The sequence below is a fragment of the Pantherophis guttatus genome, chromosome 2 (assembly GCF_059756535.1).
Source record: "Pantherophis guttatus breed Tessera chromosome 2, ASM5975653v1, whole genome shotgun sequence".
NCBI lineage: Eukaryota > Metazoa > Chordata > Lepidosauria > Squamata > Colubridae > Pantherophis > Pantherophis guttatus.
The window spans coordinates 45964309-45985420 of NC_142064.1; the positions used below are offsets into that span (position 1 = coordinate 45964309).

At 36.1% G+C, this 21112-nt stretch overlaps 1 protein-coding gene across 3 annotated transcripts in view; it reads right to left on the minus strand.

Annotated features, from left to right (window-relative positions):
- The window catches only part of ST8SIA4 (ST8 alpha-N-acetyl-neuraminide alpha-2,8-sialyltransferase 4), a 97122-nt gene that overhangs the window by 59017 nt on the left and 16993 nt on the right, over positions 1-21112 (minus strand). For 2 of the 3 annotated variants that reach the window (XM_034440740.3, XM_034440741.3), the window contains exon 3: positions 4509-4766. In XM_034440740.3, the coding sequence (XP_034296631.1) occupies positions 4509-4766 (258 nt within the window). Of the gene's footprint in view, positions 1-4508; positions 4767-4923; positions 5003-21112 lie in introns of those variants that run through there. The other variant, XM_034440743.2, reaches the window with a different exon arrangement.

Genomic DNA, 21112 nt, shown 5'->3' on the forward strand with positions numbered 1-21112 from the left:
CCTCCTGAGAAAAACTATGTCCTGATGGTTTTTTTATATTTACAATATATAGAGAGAGGGATAATTCAACGCAACGATGTTTATCACTTATTTAATTATCTCATTCAAACAGTGGCATTTTCAGGACAGGAGTTTGGGGAAAAAGTCCAGTCCCATTCAACAGAATGAGAAGACTCCCAAATGTAGCTGAATTAAGCCCGCAGAAGAAATGTGGGCACGGCAAATGTCTCCAATGGGACCCTCCCTAATTTCTTGGGCTGTAAAAGTAATGAGTGAGAAATGTACTTTTAGGTTGCAAGATTCTGTTAATGTAACCTTATAATAAAGACAGAACTAGAACTTCTGAGTTTCCTTCTTGACTGGACCACCTCAGAAGGTTGACAGAAGACAGGCAGAAGAACTTTAGAATAGTCCTTCTAAACTGCACTACTTTCAACTGTGTTAGATGTTGACTTGAATGATCTCATTTGTAGGGTTAATAGTATTCTCATATGTTAGCGTCTTTTAGCTGAGAATGAGTTTTTGTAGATCTGCATGCCATTCTGAAATGATTAGATTTCTATCTAAACGACACATATCTGAAATGCTCTTTAAAACATTGATATTATTTATTCTTCCAGATCTAAACCACTTCCCAATGATACTGTTAGTATTGATTTTTAATGATTTTAAATAGATATCTCACATCATTTCAGCTCTCAGCCACGCTGAATTTCATTTCATAATGTTCCAAATGTTCTACAGCAGTGATGGCTAAACGTTTCTGGACCGAGTGCCCAAAGTGCGCGTGCACGAATGCATGCATGCACCAGAACGCCCAAAATGCAATGTGCGTGCACCTGAACATCCAAAATGCAATGTACCCGCTGGCGCACGCATGCCCCCCACACATGCCCCCGTTTATGCGTGCCATCCCCACAGCACCCTCCCCACCACACATGTGCGGCAGACACCCAAAGACCAGCTGGCTGGCGGGAAGTGCGCATGCATGTGCAGCAGAGCTCAACTGGGTTGACTGCTCGCATGCCATCAGAGAGGGCACTGCATACCACCTCTGGCATGCGTGCCATAGGTTCGCCATCACGGTTCCACAGTAAGGAACAATGAGATTTTGAAATCAATCAATGCTCTCTACTTTCAACTTAAATTTCCAAATGCGCATGCATCAACATAAATCTCAAAAAGGAATTCTTGAATCAAATAGTCCATCTTTGTTTTTATTCATTTCTTTATTGATTAAATTTTAATGTTTTGCTTCCTCAAACACCCTTCAAAAAAAACCCTCCAACATGAACTTACGCCATGTGAGTTTTTTGAGTTCAGGATAAAAATGTAGGGAGCAAAGGCTTGTTCTGAATTCCTCTAGCAGTACACTCAAAACATTTCATTTTTTTTCTGTTGGAATAAAGATGCTTGAATAAAGTCACATTTTAATTGGTGCTGTTACATTTCAAGCTTAGAATAAAGTGTTTTCTGTACATACCTATTACTCAGACAGTAGACATGTTTACCTTTAGAGCTAATCTTGGGTTTGCAGCCAAGAAGGGTTCACAAGATGTGAAGATTATGAAATAACACTATGGTACTGGTTGGATTGTATATACGAACAGACTGAAACTCCCCCCCCACCTTTTCCTTGATAAAAAGGAAGATTTTATATTATGTAGAAAGGATAGATCTGTCTGTCTGTCTGTCTGTCTGTCTGTCTGTCTGTCTGTCTGTCTGTCTGTCTATCTATCTATCTATCTATCTATCTCCATCAACTTTAGAAAAAAAGCAGGAAGGAACTAACAGACAGTGGACTGGAACATGTGTTTCCTGTGTTAAATGAACTAATTTAATTGTATTATTAATTATTAATTATTATTAATTGTGTCTGTGTATCTCATTATTTCAGTATTTATCTTGGATCTAGAAAAGCAGTCCAAAAATGGTCCAGATCTGGCTTGGCACAATAGAGAACAACATTCTATGATAGAAAAAAAAAATCCCTTTGGAAAAAAAAGTTGTGCAATGGCTTAAAATGCTGTATAGTATGATATATTAGCGTACCCAGTTTTAGCGTATCTGGATATGATGAACAGAATTTTCAGCAAAAGACATGTTGATTGAGGAATTCTGGGAATCTATATTTACATGTCAACACAGTATTCAGCATGTAGAAGGCTTATATCACATATACTGACATTTCCAATTTGTTCTAGTGGTTAAGGCACCAGGCTAGAAACTAGGAGACTGTGAGATCTAGTCCTACCTTAAGAAAGAAACCTGCCTTGGTGACTTTGGGCCACTCATTCTCACTCACTTCACAAGGGTGTTGTTGTAGAGAAAATAGAAGGAGGAAGGAGTGTTAGATATGTTTCTGCCTTGAGTTATTTATAAAAATAATAAAGGCAGGATAAAAGCATCTAAAGAGAAATAAAAATAAATAAAATCGATGATTAAAAATACATGGAATGCAGTAGATCTAAATCTTCTCGATACAACTCAACCCAACTTCACAATTCACACCAAAGAACAAATTCTTGAATTAAGTTCAAGCTATGAAATAATTCTATGAGCATTTCCTCTGCCTTCATTAATGCAAAAAGGGAAACAATATACACATAACCAGAATCTCATATATGAATGACAATGCAGCAGTCCATTCTGACTACAAGGAAAAATGAAGACATCACAAGATATTCCATGCTCAAGAGTAATTGAAAAACCTCTCTTTAAATGATGACAACAGGTGGTACCATTAATAAAAAGATGAATAAATTATATTAGATAGTGATGCAATGAACAGATCATCAAGAGTACTAGAGTGTTTTATAGCTCTGTCTAGATCTATAAAAACACATGGGTATAAATATTTAGTTTCTGTATGTAACAGATACACACATACCTATATATAAACTTTGCAATGTTTTTTCACTTGAATGTGTTCCTCTTAAACTCAGAAAGCAGTCTAGAAATTAGATGAATTATGTTAGCTAAACTGCAGGATTTGAACTCATTTGTACCCCAGCAACAAGTGACATGTATCTATTACTTATACTTCAGAAACATCTGCAAGATGATAAGTTATTCAGCCAAGTGTTAAGTATACGTGTCTACCATCATCCTTGGCATCTTATCTCTGATTGGAAGAGTGAAGAATATCTTTTGATTTAAAGAAAAAGTAACCAAAACAACAATTCTTTTAAATACAGCAAAACGAAGAAACTGTACAAGTTGTAGATTTTTTTTAAACAGAACTTTTCACTTCCTAGAAGAAATAACAACATTCACTTTGAAAAGATAACTGCCTGAAAAAAAATATCACAAAGGAACAAAGAACTCTTGCATCTGACAGCCACTCTGCCCCACCTCCCAAAACTTATTTCTAAAGTTTACAAGAAGTCAATGCTATGGTAATGTTAATGGAGAAGATGATATCTTTATTTATATTTGGGGAGGGGATTATAAAATTAAGTGCAAGAGTTGCACAAACTCAACACAATTATTTTACCTACTCCCTGCAAAATGCAAATAACTGCACAAAGATTATCAATAAATCAGAAAATATGGTGATATAATGGAGAAGGAGAGCCTGCAAAGATTATTGAAATATGAAACTTAATATTGTTAAATTTTGATTGGATTGTTCCCATTCTATAATTTGATACCTATAGATCTAGTAAACTCTTACTTAGAAAATACAGTGAGCATAAATTATATCTAATTGATTTTATTAGCTTCTTTAGTTCCCAATCTAGAGATGTGGTAGTTCTTTGTCTTTTGTCTCTAGATAATGCTGGCTCTTTGGCTTAAGAAACAGAGATGAGAATCACCCCCTAAAGTTGGTCACGACTAATGAAATAAAACCACAGGAACACCTTTAACTTTTTAAGTTCCCACATGCCTTGTATTATTTTTAATTAGATTTATTTTACCTGCATTTACCTGCATTTTTTCTTGCTGATCTTTGACAATGTATGACATTCAATTTTGAAGAAACTAATTATTAAAATGAGATAAATGAACATATTTGTGCATGTAGTTAAGACACCTTTTCAGTGCAGTACAGCATATAAGAGTTTAGGTAGGAAATTCTAACAATTCCCTTAATGGGAATTTTTTGGCTATTCCCTAGTGTATTTCTTCAAACATAACCATAGATAATGCATGTATAGTAAATAAATATGGTAATTTTCTATTATGATGACTGGCAAGAGGGAGAAATTGAAAACATTTTCTCTTTGTGGAACCAGTTCTATCAAAATAATTATTGTGCCTTTATAAAGAGAAAAAGCAGATCTAGAAACAGCATCACCAATCTCTCTACAGTCTCCAACAGTGCAATTTCTCATTCATAATATATAGACAGCCCTGTTCCTTTCCTACTGAAACATCTTTAATTTGGGCATCATACAGTGAAAGATATATTCCAGAAATTCTGAGCTATCATTCCAAGTTAAGCATTTCTGTTCATTGCTGTTGAAGTAATAAGCAATCTGTCAAGCAAAAGATAAAAGGCTCACCTTATAACAAACTCATGGCTGTCAATCTCTTTTCCACACCCACTATCCAGAAGGATGCCAGAATTTCCTACAACAGCACATGTCTTAAATCGACGATTCTTCATTGGAGAAACTTCAGGAAGGAGGCTATGCAAATCCCGAGAAATGTTTAGTGTACGACGTCTGTCTAGCACATAGTGGATTACATCTCCAGGCTTGAAACTGCTTTTGACGACTGAGATGTCTCTTTCGGCATCCAAGAATCGAAGAATATTCTTCCTGCATTATAAACAAGAAGGGAAATGTATTGTATCTCTTTAAGAACTTAACGAAACTGTTGTTGGATGATGCCCAGAACACAAGAAAACCCATTGCTCATGTATCACTTCTGAAAGATGTATTTCAGAAGACAATCTGTTTCTTTTGGAAAACTCACCTCCGAACTTGCATGGTCACTTCAAGATACTTCATACTTCAATTGCCTAATTCAAATGTCAGATAAAATAAAGTCTCTGCTGTACACCAGGGGAAAATAGGAAATCAACATTTAGGGCAGAGAAGGAAATAATTTAAAAAATCTAAGACACTGATTTTCACTGATGCTCTAGTTTGAATTTTATACGATCCCCCTCCCCCTTTTTGTACAAATCCCCCATTTTGATGATCAAACAGATTCTAGTATTCCGCAAGTTACTATTCAAAGCATGGAAACATTTGTCTTTTTTTCATATGACACCTCTTGAAACATAAGAATGAAAAATTGTTATCTGTGAACTTTTTAAAATTATAACAAAATTACATTTGGAAACCTAAGATTAAAAATCACAATGTAATTTTAAAATTTCGTGTCCAGTTCCCACAAGTCAATTTTAATGATTTTTTTAATCCCCAAAAAATCAATACTTTTAGAAGAAAAACTAGTTTCAATCATATCTGTAACAAAGTAATTCTACATACAACAACATAATAAAGAACTTTCATTTAACGAATCAGTTTTAGATAACATACTAAATTATAGCTGTATATGCTTATCTTAATAAGAAGCTAGGCCAAGATGGTGAGTGAAGAACCTCTGTTTCCAATAGATGGTATTACTCATGTTTTCAGCCGCAACTCCACATCAGTGTACATTTTTAAAAGAAAAGTCATTTCAAAGTACTTTTTCCAGGACAATTGTGAAAGATCTATTTAAAGGTTAGTTGTAGAGTCAGACTTTATCCATGAGGAAATGACATCACTTTGATTCTAGAATCCCTACCTCATATCCTGCCCAAGTCTATATGCAAATAAACCCAAGCCGACTGTAAAAAGCAAATAATAGTCCCAAATACCTGTTCCTAACAAGAAAAAATTCTTTTCTCGTCTGCTTTGGGAATGGATTTACTGTGAGCTGCTCTTACTGCTTCGTTTGAAAAGAGAAAGAGTTGCTTGGGGCACTGTTGCTATTTCTTGGGGGCAAGATTTGAGATACAGCAATGAGATTAGTGAATAGAAAACACCAATAATCTCTTGGAGGAGCAAAGATGCTTCGGCCGAAGTTGAGAGTTTTCTACATTCTGTGAAATATACAGGTAGTTCTTGACTTAACAACAGTTCATTTAGTGACCGTTCAAAATTACAACAGCACTGAAAAAAGTGACTTATGACCATTTTTTGCACTTCTGACCATTTCAACATCCCCATGGTCACATTGTCAAAACTCAGATGCTTGGCAACTGACTCATATTAATGACGGTTGCAATGTCCCAGAGTCATATGATTACCTTTTGTGACCTTCTGACAAGCAAAGTCAGGGGGGAAGCCAGATTCACTTAACAACCGTGTTACTAATTTAACAACTGTATTGATTCACTTAACAACTGTGGCAAGAAAGGTCGTAAAATGGGGCAAAATTCACTTAAATGTTTCACTCAGCAACATAAATTTTGGGCTCAATTGTGTTCGTAAGTTGAGGACTGCTTGTACTGTACTGGATTTCAAGGATCATAAGGCTCTTTCTCTGCACATCTGCACACATGCACAACATCCTCTCCTTCATTTGTCCAATATAGTCTTAACTGAAGGAGTGAAAGAAACTTGCACATTACAAGTAGAAATCCTTGATGCTTCATAGTGTGGAAGAAGTTCTTCAAAAACACCACACAGAGATAACATGGCAAGAATTCATTTATAAATGTGGCTGGTGAGATCAAACCAGGCATTCTAGACTGGGTATCGAGATGCATTTGGTTTGATTGGTAGATGAAATGCACGAGGGTGAGACAGAAAACGAGCTGTGTTTTCTTTCAAATTGAATATTGAAGTATTTATTATATATATATATATTTATTTTATTTATTTATTTTATTTGATTTGTATAGGTTTAAATAATCAACAATTGCATCACAATATGATTGTGTGATCTGTGTCGACTGGAGGGCTTGGGGATGGGAGGCACCGTGCTGCGGTGGTTCTCCTATCTCTCCGACCGGTCGCAGTCTGTGTTGGCAGGGGGGCAGAGGTAGACCTCGAGGTGCCTCGTTTGCGGGGTGCCGCAAGGGTCGGTCCTCTCGCTGCTCCTGTTCAACATTTATGTGAAGCCGCTGGGTGAGATCATCCGTGGTTTTGGGGTGCGTTGCCAACTGTACACTGATGATACTCAGCTGTATATCTCCACCCCTGACCACCCCAATGATGCCCTCGAAGTGATGTCCCAGTGCCTTGAAGCTGTGCGGGTCTGGATGGGGAGGAACAGGCTTTGACTCAACCCTTCCAAGACCAAGTGGCTGTGGATGCCGGCGTCCCGGTATAGCCAGCTGGTGCCATCACTGGCTATTGGGGGTGAGTTACTGCCCCCCCTCGAGGGGGCTCGCAACTTAGGTGTCCTCCTGGATTCATGGCTGTCTTTGGAAGGGCATATGACGGCCATGGCCAGGGGGGGCCTTCTATCAGGTCCGCCTGATGCGCCAGTTGTCCCCCTTTCTGGATTGGAACTCCTTATGCACAGTCACCCATGCCCTCGTCATGTCTTGCCTGGACTACTGTAACACTCTCTACATGGGGCTCCCCTTGAGGTGCACCCGGAGGCTCCAACTGGTCTACAATGCAGCCGCGCAGGTGATTATGGGAGCCACAGGGCGCTCCCAGGTAACACCTCTCCTGCGCGAGCTGCACTGGCTCCCAGTGGTCTTCCGGGTGCGCGTCAAGGTGTTGGTTCTCATCTTTAAAGCGCTCCATGGCATAGGGCCGGGATACCTGCGAGACCGCCTGCTGCTACCAATAACCTCCCACCGGCCAGTACGCTCGCACAGAGAGGGCCTCCTCAGGGTGCCGTCGGCCAAGCAATGTCGGCTGGCGGCCCCCAGGGGGAGAGCCTTCTCTGTGGGGGCACCCAATCTGTGGAATGAGCTACCTCCTGGAATACGACTGATCCCGGACCTCCGCGCTTTCCGAAAGGCCCTGAAGACTTATTTATTCCAACAAGCTGGCCTAGCTTAAATGGTTTTAATGGGGTTTTTAAATTTTCAATTTTATTGATTCTGGGTTTTAAATTGGGAACTTTTCGATTTTGCAGATCTGGTATTTTAAATTGGAAATGCCGATGATTTAATTTATTTTAGTTTTTTCTTAACTTTTGTACTATATGTGTTTTAAGTTTGGCTGTCCCCCGCCCTGAGTCCCCCTGGGGAGAAGGGCGGTGTATAAGTTAAATAAATAAATAAATAAATAAATAAATAAATAAATAAATAAATAAATAAATAAATAAATAAATAAATAAATATCCAGAAAAGTACCAAAATTGATAGCTAAGCATAGATTCGCACATTAATTCAAGAGGGGAAGATAGCAATTTTCTGTAAGACTGTTCCAAAAGTAATTGCAGAGCAATAGTAATTTCCGGCAGGCCTGGGGCCGTTGATCTCACTTTGCGATCTGAAGAGATCCGGCCATGAATGATGTGAATGGGTTTTAATGTCTTTAATGTTTTTAATTTTTAAGTGTTTTTATAGTAATTTTTTGAGTGTATTGTGAGCTGCCCTGGGTCTTCGGAGAGGGGCGGCATATAAATTGAATGAATGAATGAATGAATGAATGAATAAATAAATAAATAAATAAATAAATATTATTGTTTCACATAGATGCAGTTCCTTTCAAGTACCTTCAGCACAAGTGTGTCTCTAAAGGCAGCAGGAGATAAACTCAACTCAGAAACTTGACCTTTATGCATTTAAAATACTAAAGCCACAGGCAGTCCAACTCTTATTTCTTAAGAAAAAAACCCGCACCTCTGTATGAGAGCAATCTAAAACTATGGAAAGAGCTTTGGGTAGAAAGGATTCAAGAGATTATGACCACTGCAATATCCCCATGGTCACATTATCAAAATTCAGATGCTTGGCAATTAATTCATATTTATGATGGTCGCAGTCTCCTGGGGTCATGTGATCATCTTTTGCCGCCTTCTGACAAGCAAAGTCAATGGGGAAGCCAGATTCACTTCACAATCATGTTAACAACTGCAGTGATTCACTTAACAATTGTGGCAAGAAAAGTCATAAAACAGGGCAAAATTCACCTAACAACTGTCTCACTTAGTAACAGAAATTTTGGGCGCAATTGTGGTGATAAATTGAAGACAATCTGCCAGTTTGAATCCTAGCTCTACTCATAACTGCCTACAGAAGGAACACTGGAAACTGCGTTATGTTGGTTCATTGCTTAAACTATCCCAGTTAGTACTCTGAAAGGCAGTATTCCTTCATGAATTCAGGCAAGTTGATGGTCCCCTTTCTACCATGTATCAAATATTTCTAGGCATCCCATTATAAAGCTTTTCTTTTTTAAAAAAAAATTGCTATAACTTAGCATTGAATACAAAATTGTGTTTTCCAATATGCTCCTCAGTATATTACTGATCCATATAAGTAAATTTCTGGCGCATGCTCAGACCAAGATGATAGATAAATATGTGCAGGAACTAACCTCTTTCAAGGACCTCTGAAGGGTAAAACAACCTGAGGAACAGTTCCTTGATTACTTTTAGGTACACACACACAAAAATGGCCTTAGATTTCCATGAGGGCAGGCCTTTCAGACAGTTATGTGCCCCAGGAGGCTGTTTAAGATGCGTTATCTCTTCAAGCACTGCAAACAACCTGCCTACCTGATAAATGTGCCATCTTATGTGCCATCTTTTAGAAAGATCTGTCTAACTTGACAGTTATTCCTTTCCTACCTGTAGCCTTTTAGTAATTAACCTCATACTTGAGTTTCAAAGCTATCATCTCCAATGGCTTACTGTTTATCTTATGTAAGGAATGGGCAACCTTTTAGTAGCAGGACATATTCAATAGTTTTTTCTGTTCTGGAGAAGTAAAGATTGCATCTGCAGATGTTGATGCAAGAGAGTTGGGGCAATGTCACACATGAAGATAGGAATGTTTCATGCATGTGTGTAGGTTGTGAATGGATGTTTTCCTTTAAAATTAAAAAAAAAAACACATATGAAACCTAGTTTAGGTTTTATGGCAGCCGACCACGCTCCAATCTTATGGTGTTTCCTCTCCCGGGATTTCTCAGACAACATGGCTATCGCTCAGATTTCTGGAAGTTAAAGTATATACTCATTCTACAAAAGGTGAGTTGTGAAAAAATTAGTAAAGACAATAAATAAATGACCACGTGATAATGGCTAACAATTTACAGTGGGGAGTCTTTGACCTTGGCAACTTAACGATTTGTATGGATGGCTGAGGAATTCTGGGAGTTGACGTTAAAATTGCCAAGATTGGAGATTCCTGACTTAGAGAACAAAAAGGAAGTAAGTCAAATTAAATGGATAATTAAAAACATTTAGTCATAATAACCTCATGTTTCCTTCAGTTGTGCCTACCAGCTGTTAAAGAACAGCAACTGGCCCCTATATCATATTCTGCTTACAAGATTCATTTGGGGATCTGGTTGATCATAAGAGAAATAGGATATGTGACTAGACAGGTCTTTCATTTCCTCTAGCAGAGCTCTTTTCTTAGTAAATGACAATTGAAGATTTACAGACTTTAAAACAACAAATGAACTGGAAAAAAGGATAGATTTCCATACAGAGAGACACATAAGAAATAATGCCATTAAAAAATCCCAAGTATCCATATTCAGTGCTTTAAGTCAGAAGAATAATATCTTAGATTCTAACTGAAAATTATTTCAGTGAGGTATATTCGTATACACACATATACATGAAACTTAAATATTGCTAAATGTGGGAAGAAAAATATTTTCTATGTCCTCAATATACAACTAAAACAGTTTCAAAACAAGGAAATGTGTGTTTCAGAATAACGAAGCAATGAAGCAAAATGAAAAATATTAAAACCTAAAGTGCCTAGAGCTCGTGATAAAAGATAATAAAGTAAGGCAAATGTTTCATTTCCATACAGTTTCACTGCTCTGCCATTTTTTAAAATTTTTTTATCCTTAATGATATTTTATCCTTAATGTAATTTGCATCCAAACGGTTTTAAAAGCTTTTAAGTCTAATATACCTAGGTTGGCAAAATGCAAAAACTGCATTAAAGAATAAAATAAGCAACCGATCTAACTGCACTAATAGTTGCAAAAGGACAATGCAGTGAATTATAATGAATTCTCCGTTTCTGGGAACTTAAAACAGGTAGCTGCATTATGCTGAGTCAAACAATTGTATTGGGAATGAAGATTCCTTTTTTCTGTAGTACTCCTGTGCCCATGAGTATGTGCCATTATGGGCTACATGCCTCTAGTCACTCAAGAGCAGATGAGGTTGAAATCAAAAGCAGGCAAAGCAACACCTTTTTAATTGCCTCTTTCCCCCCCCCCCTCTGTTGAAAAAGCAGTTAGGGAAAGAACAAGCTGTTTTTGCCATCAGATAGGCTGCTTAGAGACAGCTTTTGAAACCAAATTCAGGCTTAAAGCAACCTTCTCTAACTGGAAAATGGTCTACAAAGTCTAATTAAAGTCCATAACATGTGATGCCCGCAACTGAACATTACACTACTTACTTTAAGCAAGTCATTATTTTCTCCAAGGATTCATGGTGGCATAGAACAGAATCCCTTGCTCAGTTTTCTCCACAGCAACAATGTAAGTTATGTTGGGCTGAAAGATAGTTCAAAGTCACCCTATGAGCTCCCATAGCTGAAGATGATCTTGAACCTGGACATCACAAGTCTAATATTTAGCACTCTAATCACTGGTTCTACCATATTGTTCCACCTTTTCCTTTGTATTATCGTTCAAGGTGAAAAGCATGGTTTGGTTGTTCCTTGCTATGTTACACAATTCTGTGTGGTAAGTTGAGGTAGAAGAAAGACTGACTAGTTCAAGGTGTTTTTATGAATTTCATTGCCAAGTGAAAATTTGAACTCAGACATCTCATAAATTCTTTTATTAAGTACATTACACTGTGTATATTAATAATTGTGTAATTGCAACTGTATTTTTGTTAGCACCCTAGAACAGTTTTTATGGAAAAAGTATATTAATATATTTTAGACGTTTAATAAATAGAAACCAAGTTGCCAGAGAAAGCTCTCAGCAAATATTATATCCCACACATCTAAGAATATAAATTTTCTAGAAGGCCTTTTCACTCTTTAATACTAGTTTGGCTTTATCAATCATTAACAGTAACACATTTTTGGGAATGCAGACAAATAGATACTAACCTAATTAGAAAGTCTAATTTTAGCTAGATTAGAATTATAAACTTGACAATTTACAACATACTTTGTGTCAAAACAATTGGGCAAGACATGTGTGAAAGTATTAAATATTTATTTACAGCCTGTCTTAAAATTCTTTTCTGTGATAAAAGCATGGAGTCTACTGTACTATAAGTCTCTACAGAGAAATACAGCTTGGAAAAAAAACACTGAAAGTATTTAACTACCTTAATGAAATCAGAATACTGAACTAGGTCATGAAAGTCAGGATTTGATTTTACCAAGAATTAGTCTATCAATCAATCAATCAGCCTCTAAGGCTACACTGATATGATGTTATGTTACTCTTTTGCAGAATGAGGTTAACTCAGTCAACCTTCCGAGGTGGGTAAAATGAGGGCCCAGATTGTTGGGGGCAATATGCTGATTCTGTAAACTGCTTAGAGAGGGCTGTAAAAGCACTATGAAGTGGTATATAAGTCTAAGTGCTATTGCTATTGCTAAGGCAGATTTTGGGGGTGGAGACTGAACAAAAAAAGAAAACAGGCGTGCCAAGAGATAGCTTAGTAGTGAACGTTAAGGTCATTTATTTTCAGTTTTATTTTCATTTTCAAAAAATGACAAAAAATTGTCATTTTTTATTTGACAAAAAAATGAAAGATTATACTACTAAAAATCTGTGTTTTGCTGCTAAAATGCCCTTTGAGTCACTTGTGGCCTAGAGTTATGGATAAATTTATGACAGAGAGGTCTTAGTGTCTGCCATGGAGAGTGCAGTGTTATTTCTGGATTGCAGCAACATATAAGCACTTCTAAATACCTGTTCAAAGAAACAGTAGCAGGGAAGGCATATGACTCCATGTTTCATTTTGAATAAAGCATCCAAGAAATAAAACATTAGGCCACGATTTGGACTGATCTGGCAGAACTAACCTAATGTTATATTGATAGGCATTGAACAGAAGTATTGGGTCTTTGGTTCAATGGGCATATTTGGCATACGGATACTCTTATAAAATGGTTGCTTAGTAGCTATGGCTAGTTATAAACCACACACTTTTAAGAAGACAAAACGATGCAGTTACTCCGCTCCTTTTAGTCATCAGTTTGCTTTGCCTATTTTCAAAGAAAGCAGAGCACACACCTTTATATGAGCTTTCTAAAAACTGCTAATGGAACATGGATGAGTCTAGAAGCATTTCAGGAAGTATGGTAGCTTCCTGTCATTATAGTTGCTAACATAGCCACCTGTTTAGACTGGATTTGCATTTTTTCCACTCACCGAGTGCTTCCCAAGGACTTGGGATAGGCAAATATTTTTGTTTCATGGTGCTAGAGGTATTGTGCCATTATTCCTATTATTATTATTTTAAAATATTTTTAAAAAATAAAATCAGGGAAGGTCTGGCAATAAGCAGCCAAGGAAATTATCACTGGGTATAATGATATCCAGTTGAGACTCTGAGACATGGCGATTTTGAACTGCTTGCATTCAACTTTCTTCACTCAATTTATCCACTTTATCAATAAGAAAAAAAATCATTCCTTTTAAAAAATATCCCTCAAGCTTGTTCCTTTTAAAAAGACATGACTTTGATTGACTGATTAATACATAACTTAATATGAACTTGGTTTTTTAAAAAATATTGATTTCTCACTTCAAAAATGCAAACGACGACGTAGCTCAGTAGTTGTTCAGATCTCCGAGTGTCAAGAAGACAGATGGTCCAAACCAATCTTCACAAACCCCGCTTTTAAAAAAGTTCACACATTCCATAGTTGCAATTAAATTATTATGAGGAATGAACATTAAAGATTTGTGTTTATATTCTCCCAGGAGTTATTGATTTCACCAAACAAATGGCTACTGCTATAACTAACTCCTCTTTACTTTATTTATCCTATGAGGCAACTTTGTAAGGAAAAACTTTACTTTTTAGAGACTTTATTGATCATTTTCTAACAAATGAAATCACTTCATTAAATAGAACAAATCACAAACAATAAATGTGCGAACCCGTTTCTATCTGGACCATCTCTTTAAAACTGAGGCTGACGGTTTAACTAAATTTGGGCTAATCTGTATAAACAATGGCCCTTAATATTTAACATGAGACAATATAGAGAATGGTTTACAATATTGCTACAATTGAATTACATTCCACATCATACAATCCATTGGTTAAACCACTTCTTAGCATGGAAATGTGAATCTAATATTGTTTTCTACATTAATCCTGGCCATGCCTGGAAGCTAATAAATATAAACAAAATGTATAAAATGTATAGACTGTTACAGAGGTGAGCTTTTTTAAATGTTAAAATACTATGCTTTTTTGTTTTGGAACTTAAGTTACATTCTTTCTCACTTCAAAAAAAGGAAAGTCTTGTTGAAATGAGAATTAGGAAAATGTCTCCATTGCATAACAAACGACAAAACTATTTTCTTCAAACAAGCAGCTCCCTGAGAGGCTATAAACTCAATGCTGATTTAGGATGAGTAAGACACCATTAAATTTTTGTTATCCTGTATTCTTGCAGAATTGCAATGGCAGACAATATACAGTATGTAGCTCAGGTTTGAAGGCTTGAGTAAGCATCTATATATGCCAGTACTAACCATATTTCACTTCCCAAATTCATAGGATGGAAGATGTTACCTATGTAGGTCATGAAACATGTACAAGTGAAAAACTAAGGTCAGACAATTCCTACAACCCAGAATTCCACAAATCCATTTCAATACCAGTTGCTGAGATAAGGTTATATAGTGTGAATTTCAGCAAAAAATTTCCTCAGGTTGCCAAAATCCACACTGAGTAGAATAGCACAATGCCACGGAAGAGACTGAGATTCTTAATGATTAGTTATGTGTTGAGGGGGGGATAGATTTGTAGCATCCACAACACATTGCAGTGATGCCAAAATAATGAGCGCAATGGCATAACTACATAAATGCCTCACTTTCACAAGAGACAATACATGATTGTACTATCTTGCACATTTTCCTCATTTTTCCACCTCAGCTCAGCCACTAGATGCCTGAAAAAGATGGAGACATATGTCTATGTAAAGTCAATCAGAGACATTAAATGCCAGTATTTGCATCATTTTTACTTGATAAAACAATGGTAGGACAGTATGCTGCCTGGCATAGTCTAGCATTACTTTGTCAGGAGCCTTGGGGGTGAAGAAATTATTTGTAAAATCAAACAAAAACAGTTTTGAGAATACAAAGAGAACATATTCTGGGAGTTAGGATAAAGGCTTTGTACAGATTATTCCCAAGAGCAAAGTCAGCTCTGGACAGATTATTCCCAAGAGTAAAGCCAATAACAGCCAGTGTTGGAAGGGTGCTAGACAATTTAAAAAAATTGAGACTTTGGTGAACTATTCAAGATGTCTGTCACTTCCTCTTTTTCCTCACTTCTGGGGGGAACAAAATAATTTTAAGGAGTCCTGTGTCTACTCATGTGGGTTTTTGTGACTAACACCACCATATAATCTACTATATATGCCACACTTGCTATTAACATATGAAAAATAAGTCTTGGAGCAGTTGTTTTTTACCACTTACAAATGCTACCTATCTCACAATTGAGCCTGCAATGCTGAAAAACCACAAAAGCTCACATGCTTTTCAACTTAGCATGAAGACTTTTTGTTGTTTCCTTTTTTCAGAACAAAAGGAAATCCCCACCTCTAGTAATCATGCCAGAGCCTTTGTGGTTATTCAATTGAAAACAAAATAGGACTCTTAACAAAATAACATCTGGTCCGTATGTTTTAAAAATGTGTCTCTGTGTGTGTATGTGAGAGAGAGAGAGAGCAGTGCAGGTTTATGTTCAATCTAATATATTGATAATGTTCCCCTGAAATTGCCATATGCCATTCCACAGACTGCTTTGAGAATTTGGTTTTAAAAAGATTAGGTTTTCATAAGAATTAACAAAAAATTAAAACAAAAAGCAACTAATTAAATATATTAGTTATACAGACATTTCTTTTTTTATTATTATTAAAAAGTTTTACAGAAAGAAAAAAAAATTTCCCCCCCAATGTTCCCTCCACCCTTTCCCTCCCCTCATCCCACCCTCCTCCCCCGACTTCCCAGAGCAAAATACAAGGTATTTCAGTTAACAATCATAAGATAAATTAACCTACCTATCCTCAGACTACTAACTCCCCCCACTGAAACCTTAACTCCACTATAGATAACATAATACTTCTAATACTTAGCGTTCATTCATAAGCTATTTGATATTTTCTTGTCTGATACTTATTTTGAATATAATCAATCCATCTTTTCCATTCCGATACGTATCTTTCTTGTGTATCTTCAAATACGCTGAGATTTTCGCCATTTCTGCTAAGTTCGTTACTTTCAGTATCCACTCTTCAATAGTAGGCAAAGAGTCCTTCTTCCAGTATTGCGCTACCAACAGCCTAGCTGCTGATATTAAGTTCAAAATCAATTTAGTCTCTAATACTGTACAATCCGTCATTATACCCAGTAGAAACAATTGAGGAGTAAATTTCAACCTTCTTTTCAAAATGTTCTGCATCACCCACCAATTTTTTATCCAAAATGCCTTGATTTTCTTACAGGTCCACCATATATGATAATAGGTTGCATCATCACATTCACATCTCCAACGTTTAGCTTGCAAATTCGAGTACATACATGATAATTTTTTAGGATCTAAGTGCCATCTATAAAACATTTTATAAAAATTCTCTCTCAAATTTTGTGCTTGCATAAATTTAACATTTCTGACCCAAATCTTTTCCCACGTTTCCATCATCATTGGTTCCTGAAAGTTTTGTGCCCATTTTATCATACAATCCTTAACCAATTCCGTTTCTGAATCTATTTCCAATAAAGCATTATACAACCTTTTAATATGCATCTGACTCTGATCTCTAATCTGTTTCACCAGATTTTCCTCATTTTGCATAACACCAATTTTTTGATCTTCCCTCCATCTAGCTTGAAGCTGGACCATACTGAAACCAAATATAAATTATCCCTTCTTCTTTTAATACATCTAAAGATTTCAGTTGCAGCTTACCCCTTTCCAAAAGAAGAAGCTCTTTATAAGTAATCACCTCTGTTTTTTGCTCTATACTTAAATTTTCTATTGCATGTCTGGGATTTGCCCATATGGGTATCTTATAATTTAGCTTATATTGATACTTTTTCCAAACCCTCAACAACGCATTTCTAAGTATATGACCTTTAAACACTTTATCCACTTTTTTTTCATATAACAGATAAGCATGCCATCCATATAACAAATCATAACCTTCTATGTTTAACATTCTTTCTTCAGTTAAGTTAAACCAGTCGCTAATTTGTGATAAAGCAGCTGCTTCATAGTACAATCTTAAATTAGGCATTTTAAGACCTCATCCTGTCTAATTTTCAGTTTCACTCTGGTTTCTTCTCACCCCAGATGAAAGTATTAACCCCTTTCTGCCATTCCATCAAATTTCCATCTTTCTTAAGCACTGGTATCATTTGAAACAAAAATAAAAACCTAGGTAATACATTCATTTTTATTGCTGCTATCTTTCCCAGTAATGATAGTTGTAGCTTTTTCCAATTTTCCATTTCTTTTTGTACTTTTTGCTAAAGAACTTCATAATTGTTTTTAAACAATTTCGTGTTTGAGGCTGCAATATATACTCCTAGATACTTAACTTTTTTAATATTTCAAACTCCGTTATTCTCCCTAAGTCTTCTCTTTGAGATATGGACATATTTTTAATTATCATCTTTGTCTTATTTAGATTTACTTTAAATCCAGATACTTTACCATATTGACCTAATATGTCCAACATATAGGGAGCCACTTCTATAGGTTGAGATAAAGTAACAACCAGGTCATCTGCAAACGCTCTTAATCTATAATCCTGCTGTCTAATTACAATTCCTTTTATTTTATCAGAGTCACGTAACTTATTCAACAAAACTTCTAAAGTTAAAATAAACAACAATGGCAACAAAGGACAACCCTGCCTTGTACCTTTCTCAATTTTAAAAACATCTGTTAGACCTCCATTGACTATTATTTGTGCTGTTTGTTCCTGATATATTGCTCTAATTGAGTGTATAAAACAGTCCCCAAAATGCATTTTTTCTATTATCTTAAACAGAAATTGCCAATTCAATCGATCAAATGCTTTCTCTGCATCCAAAAATATGAACGCTGCAGGGACATGGTTGTTCTTTTCCAAATATTCCAATAAATTTATAATTTGTCTAACATTATATTTCATTTGCCTCCCTTTTATAAAACCTGATTGGTCATTATGAATTGTTTGTTGCATAACTGGCATTAATCTATTCGCTAATATCTTAGCAAAAACTTTATAATCAGTGTTCAAAAGTGAAATTGGCCTAAAATTTTCAGGTTTAGTACAATTTTGATCTTCCTTCGGAATCAGTGAAACAAAAGCTGTTCTCCAAGAAGGTGGAACTCCTCCCCCAATTGAATTTTACAAAATAGAACTCTAAGCGGTTCTACCATTTCAAACTGTAAATTCTTATAATAAACAGCTGTTAATCCATCTGTTCCCGGAGCTTTCCCTGTTTTTAACTGCTTAATTGCAGCAATGATCTCCTCAGAAGTTATTGGTTGATTCAATCCTTCCCTCTGTTCTAACGTTAATTCAGGAATATTCCCTTCCTTTAAGTATCTATCTATATCTATACCTTGTATTGAATCACAGCATATAACTTTGTATAAAATTCTAAAAAAGCCTTTTTAATCATATTCTGTTGGTAAACTTCCTTACCTCTAAATTCTATCTTACCAATGACTCATGATTTCTGTTTTTTTCTCAACATGTAGGCCAACCACCTACCTGGTTTATTGGCATTACAAAATGTATTATGTTTAGCATATTGTAAACTGGTTGCCACCTGATCAGCCATTAACATATTAAATTGCCCTCGTAGTATATTTATTGTTTCTTTAACCTTCTTATCTCCTGGATTAAGTATATGTAATTGTTCTTTCTTTTTTATTTCTTCCTCTATCTCTTTCCACTTCTTTTGTTGTTTTAGTCTATGTTTATTATTCATATGTATTAACGTACCCCTCATATAAGCCTTACTAGCATCCCAAACCATTTCCATAGTGGTACCCTTGTTCATATTAATAGCAAAAAATTCTTTCATTTGTTTTTTAAGCTCTTTCACATTTTCTTCATATCTAAATAAATTTTCATTTAATCTCCAAGACCTCCTTTCTCCCTTCTCCTGTTCAAATTCCGCCCAAACCGGACTATGATCAGTTAGAGTTCTTGGACATATTTTCGTCTTCTTCACCCTAGAAATAAAATCATTTGTGGTTAGTATAAAATCAATCCTAGAGAAGGATTGATGTCTATCAGAAAAAAAACTAAAGTCTCTTTCCTCCACGTTGCGTTCTCTCCAAATATCTCTCAATTCTATATCTTCCATCATATCGAAAAAAGATTTAGGTAATTTTGCACGTATTGAAATCTTTGATAAACTTTTTTTATCTTTCTGCGTGTCTATTACTCCATTCCAGTCACCCATTAATATAAAAGATTTATAATCCCATTGTGTTATTTTAGTATGTAAAAATTTATAAAACTTATCTTGTTGCTGATTAGGGGCATATATTCCAATTAAAAGCATTTTTCCAGTCTGTGTTAGTAATTCAATTGCAATATATCTTCCTTGATCATCTGCCTCAATTAAATTAGCTGATAATCCTTTCCTTACATATATGACTAACCCATTTTTCTTCTCCGGCGCTGATGCCACAAAGTGTGTACCTAATCTTGAATTTATCAAATATTTTTTGTCTAATAATCTGTGTTTCTTGCAGACAAATAATATCATTATTAAATTGTTCCAAGTAGTGAAATACTTTCTTTCTTTTTTGTGGTGAATTTAGGCCATTAACATTCCAAGATAGGAATTTAGTTGCCATCTTTAGCCTTTCGAAGCCGCATGAGCATCAGCTGAAGATCCTCCTCCACCTTACTCTTCGGCCTAGCCCCCCCCTGTTTTCTGGACTTCTTGAGACAAATCTTGAGATTGTTGCATTTTTAATTGTTGTTCTTTATAAGTTGATCGGGTCAGTCGTTGTGCTTTCAGCTCTCCCTTCTTAGCTGGTTCCAAAGTTGGGGGTAAACCCCCAAGATCCAAATCTTCTTCCATGATAATTCCTCCAGCTGCAACTTCAGCATAAGTTTGTATCTGCTTTCCATCTTTTTCTTGTTGTATCATCTCCATTTTCTTCCTACCTCCCCCCACCCCCGGTGAGGGTGGGTATCCAGCCTTTAAAACATTGACATAAAAATCTTTTGCCTTCCAGACTGTGTTTAACCGGTATCTTTCTCCACGGTAAGTCACTATTAGACCAGTTGGAACGTCCCATCTGTATGCCACTTGTTGATTTCTCAGCTCATTTACCAAAAAGCCAAAGTCTTTTCTACTTCTCAACATCTTTGGAGGGATCTCTTTCAAAACCACCACTTCTTGCCCAGCCACCTGAACCTTAGTCTTGTAGGAAGCTTGTAAAATGTCATTTCTAATCCTCCTGGTTGTAAAATAAACCACCACATATCTTGGCAGCTGTCTTTGTCTTGCCAGCCAGGAATTAACCCTGTAGATTTTATCAATTCGGCTTGCCACATCTTCTGGTCTTTCTTTAATTATCTCTGCAATAGCATCAGCACAAATATCCTTTAAATTTTCTTTGCTGTTTTCTTTCAGGCCTCTCAATCTCAAAGCAAACTCCATGGACCTGTATTGTAACATTACCAATTCATCATCCACTTTCTCTGTTTTGGTCATGACATCTCCCATTTTGCTTTCCAAATTTAAATTGGCTTCATTAATTTCTTCCACTTTCTCATCCAGCTGGATAACAAGTTTTGATAGTCCTGATACAGTATAAACAA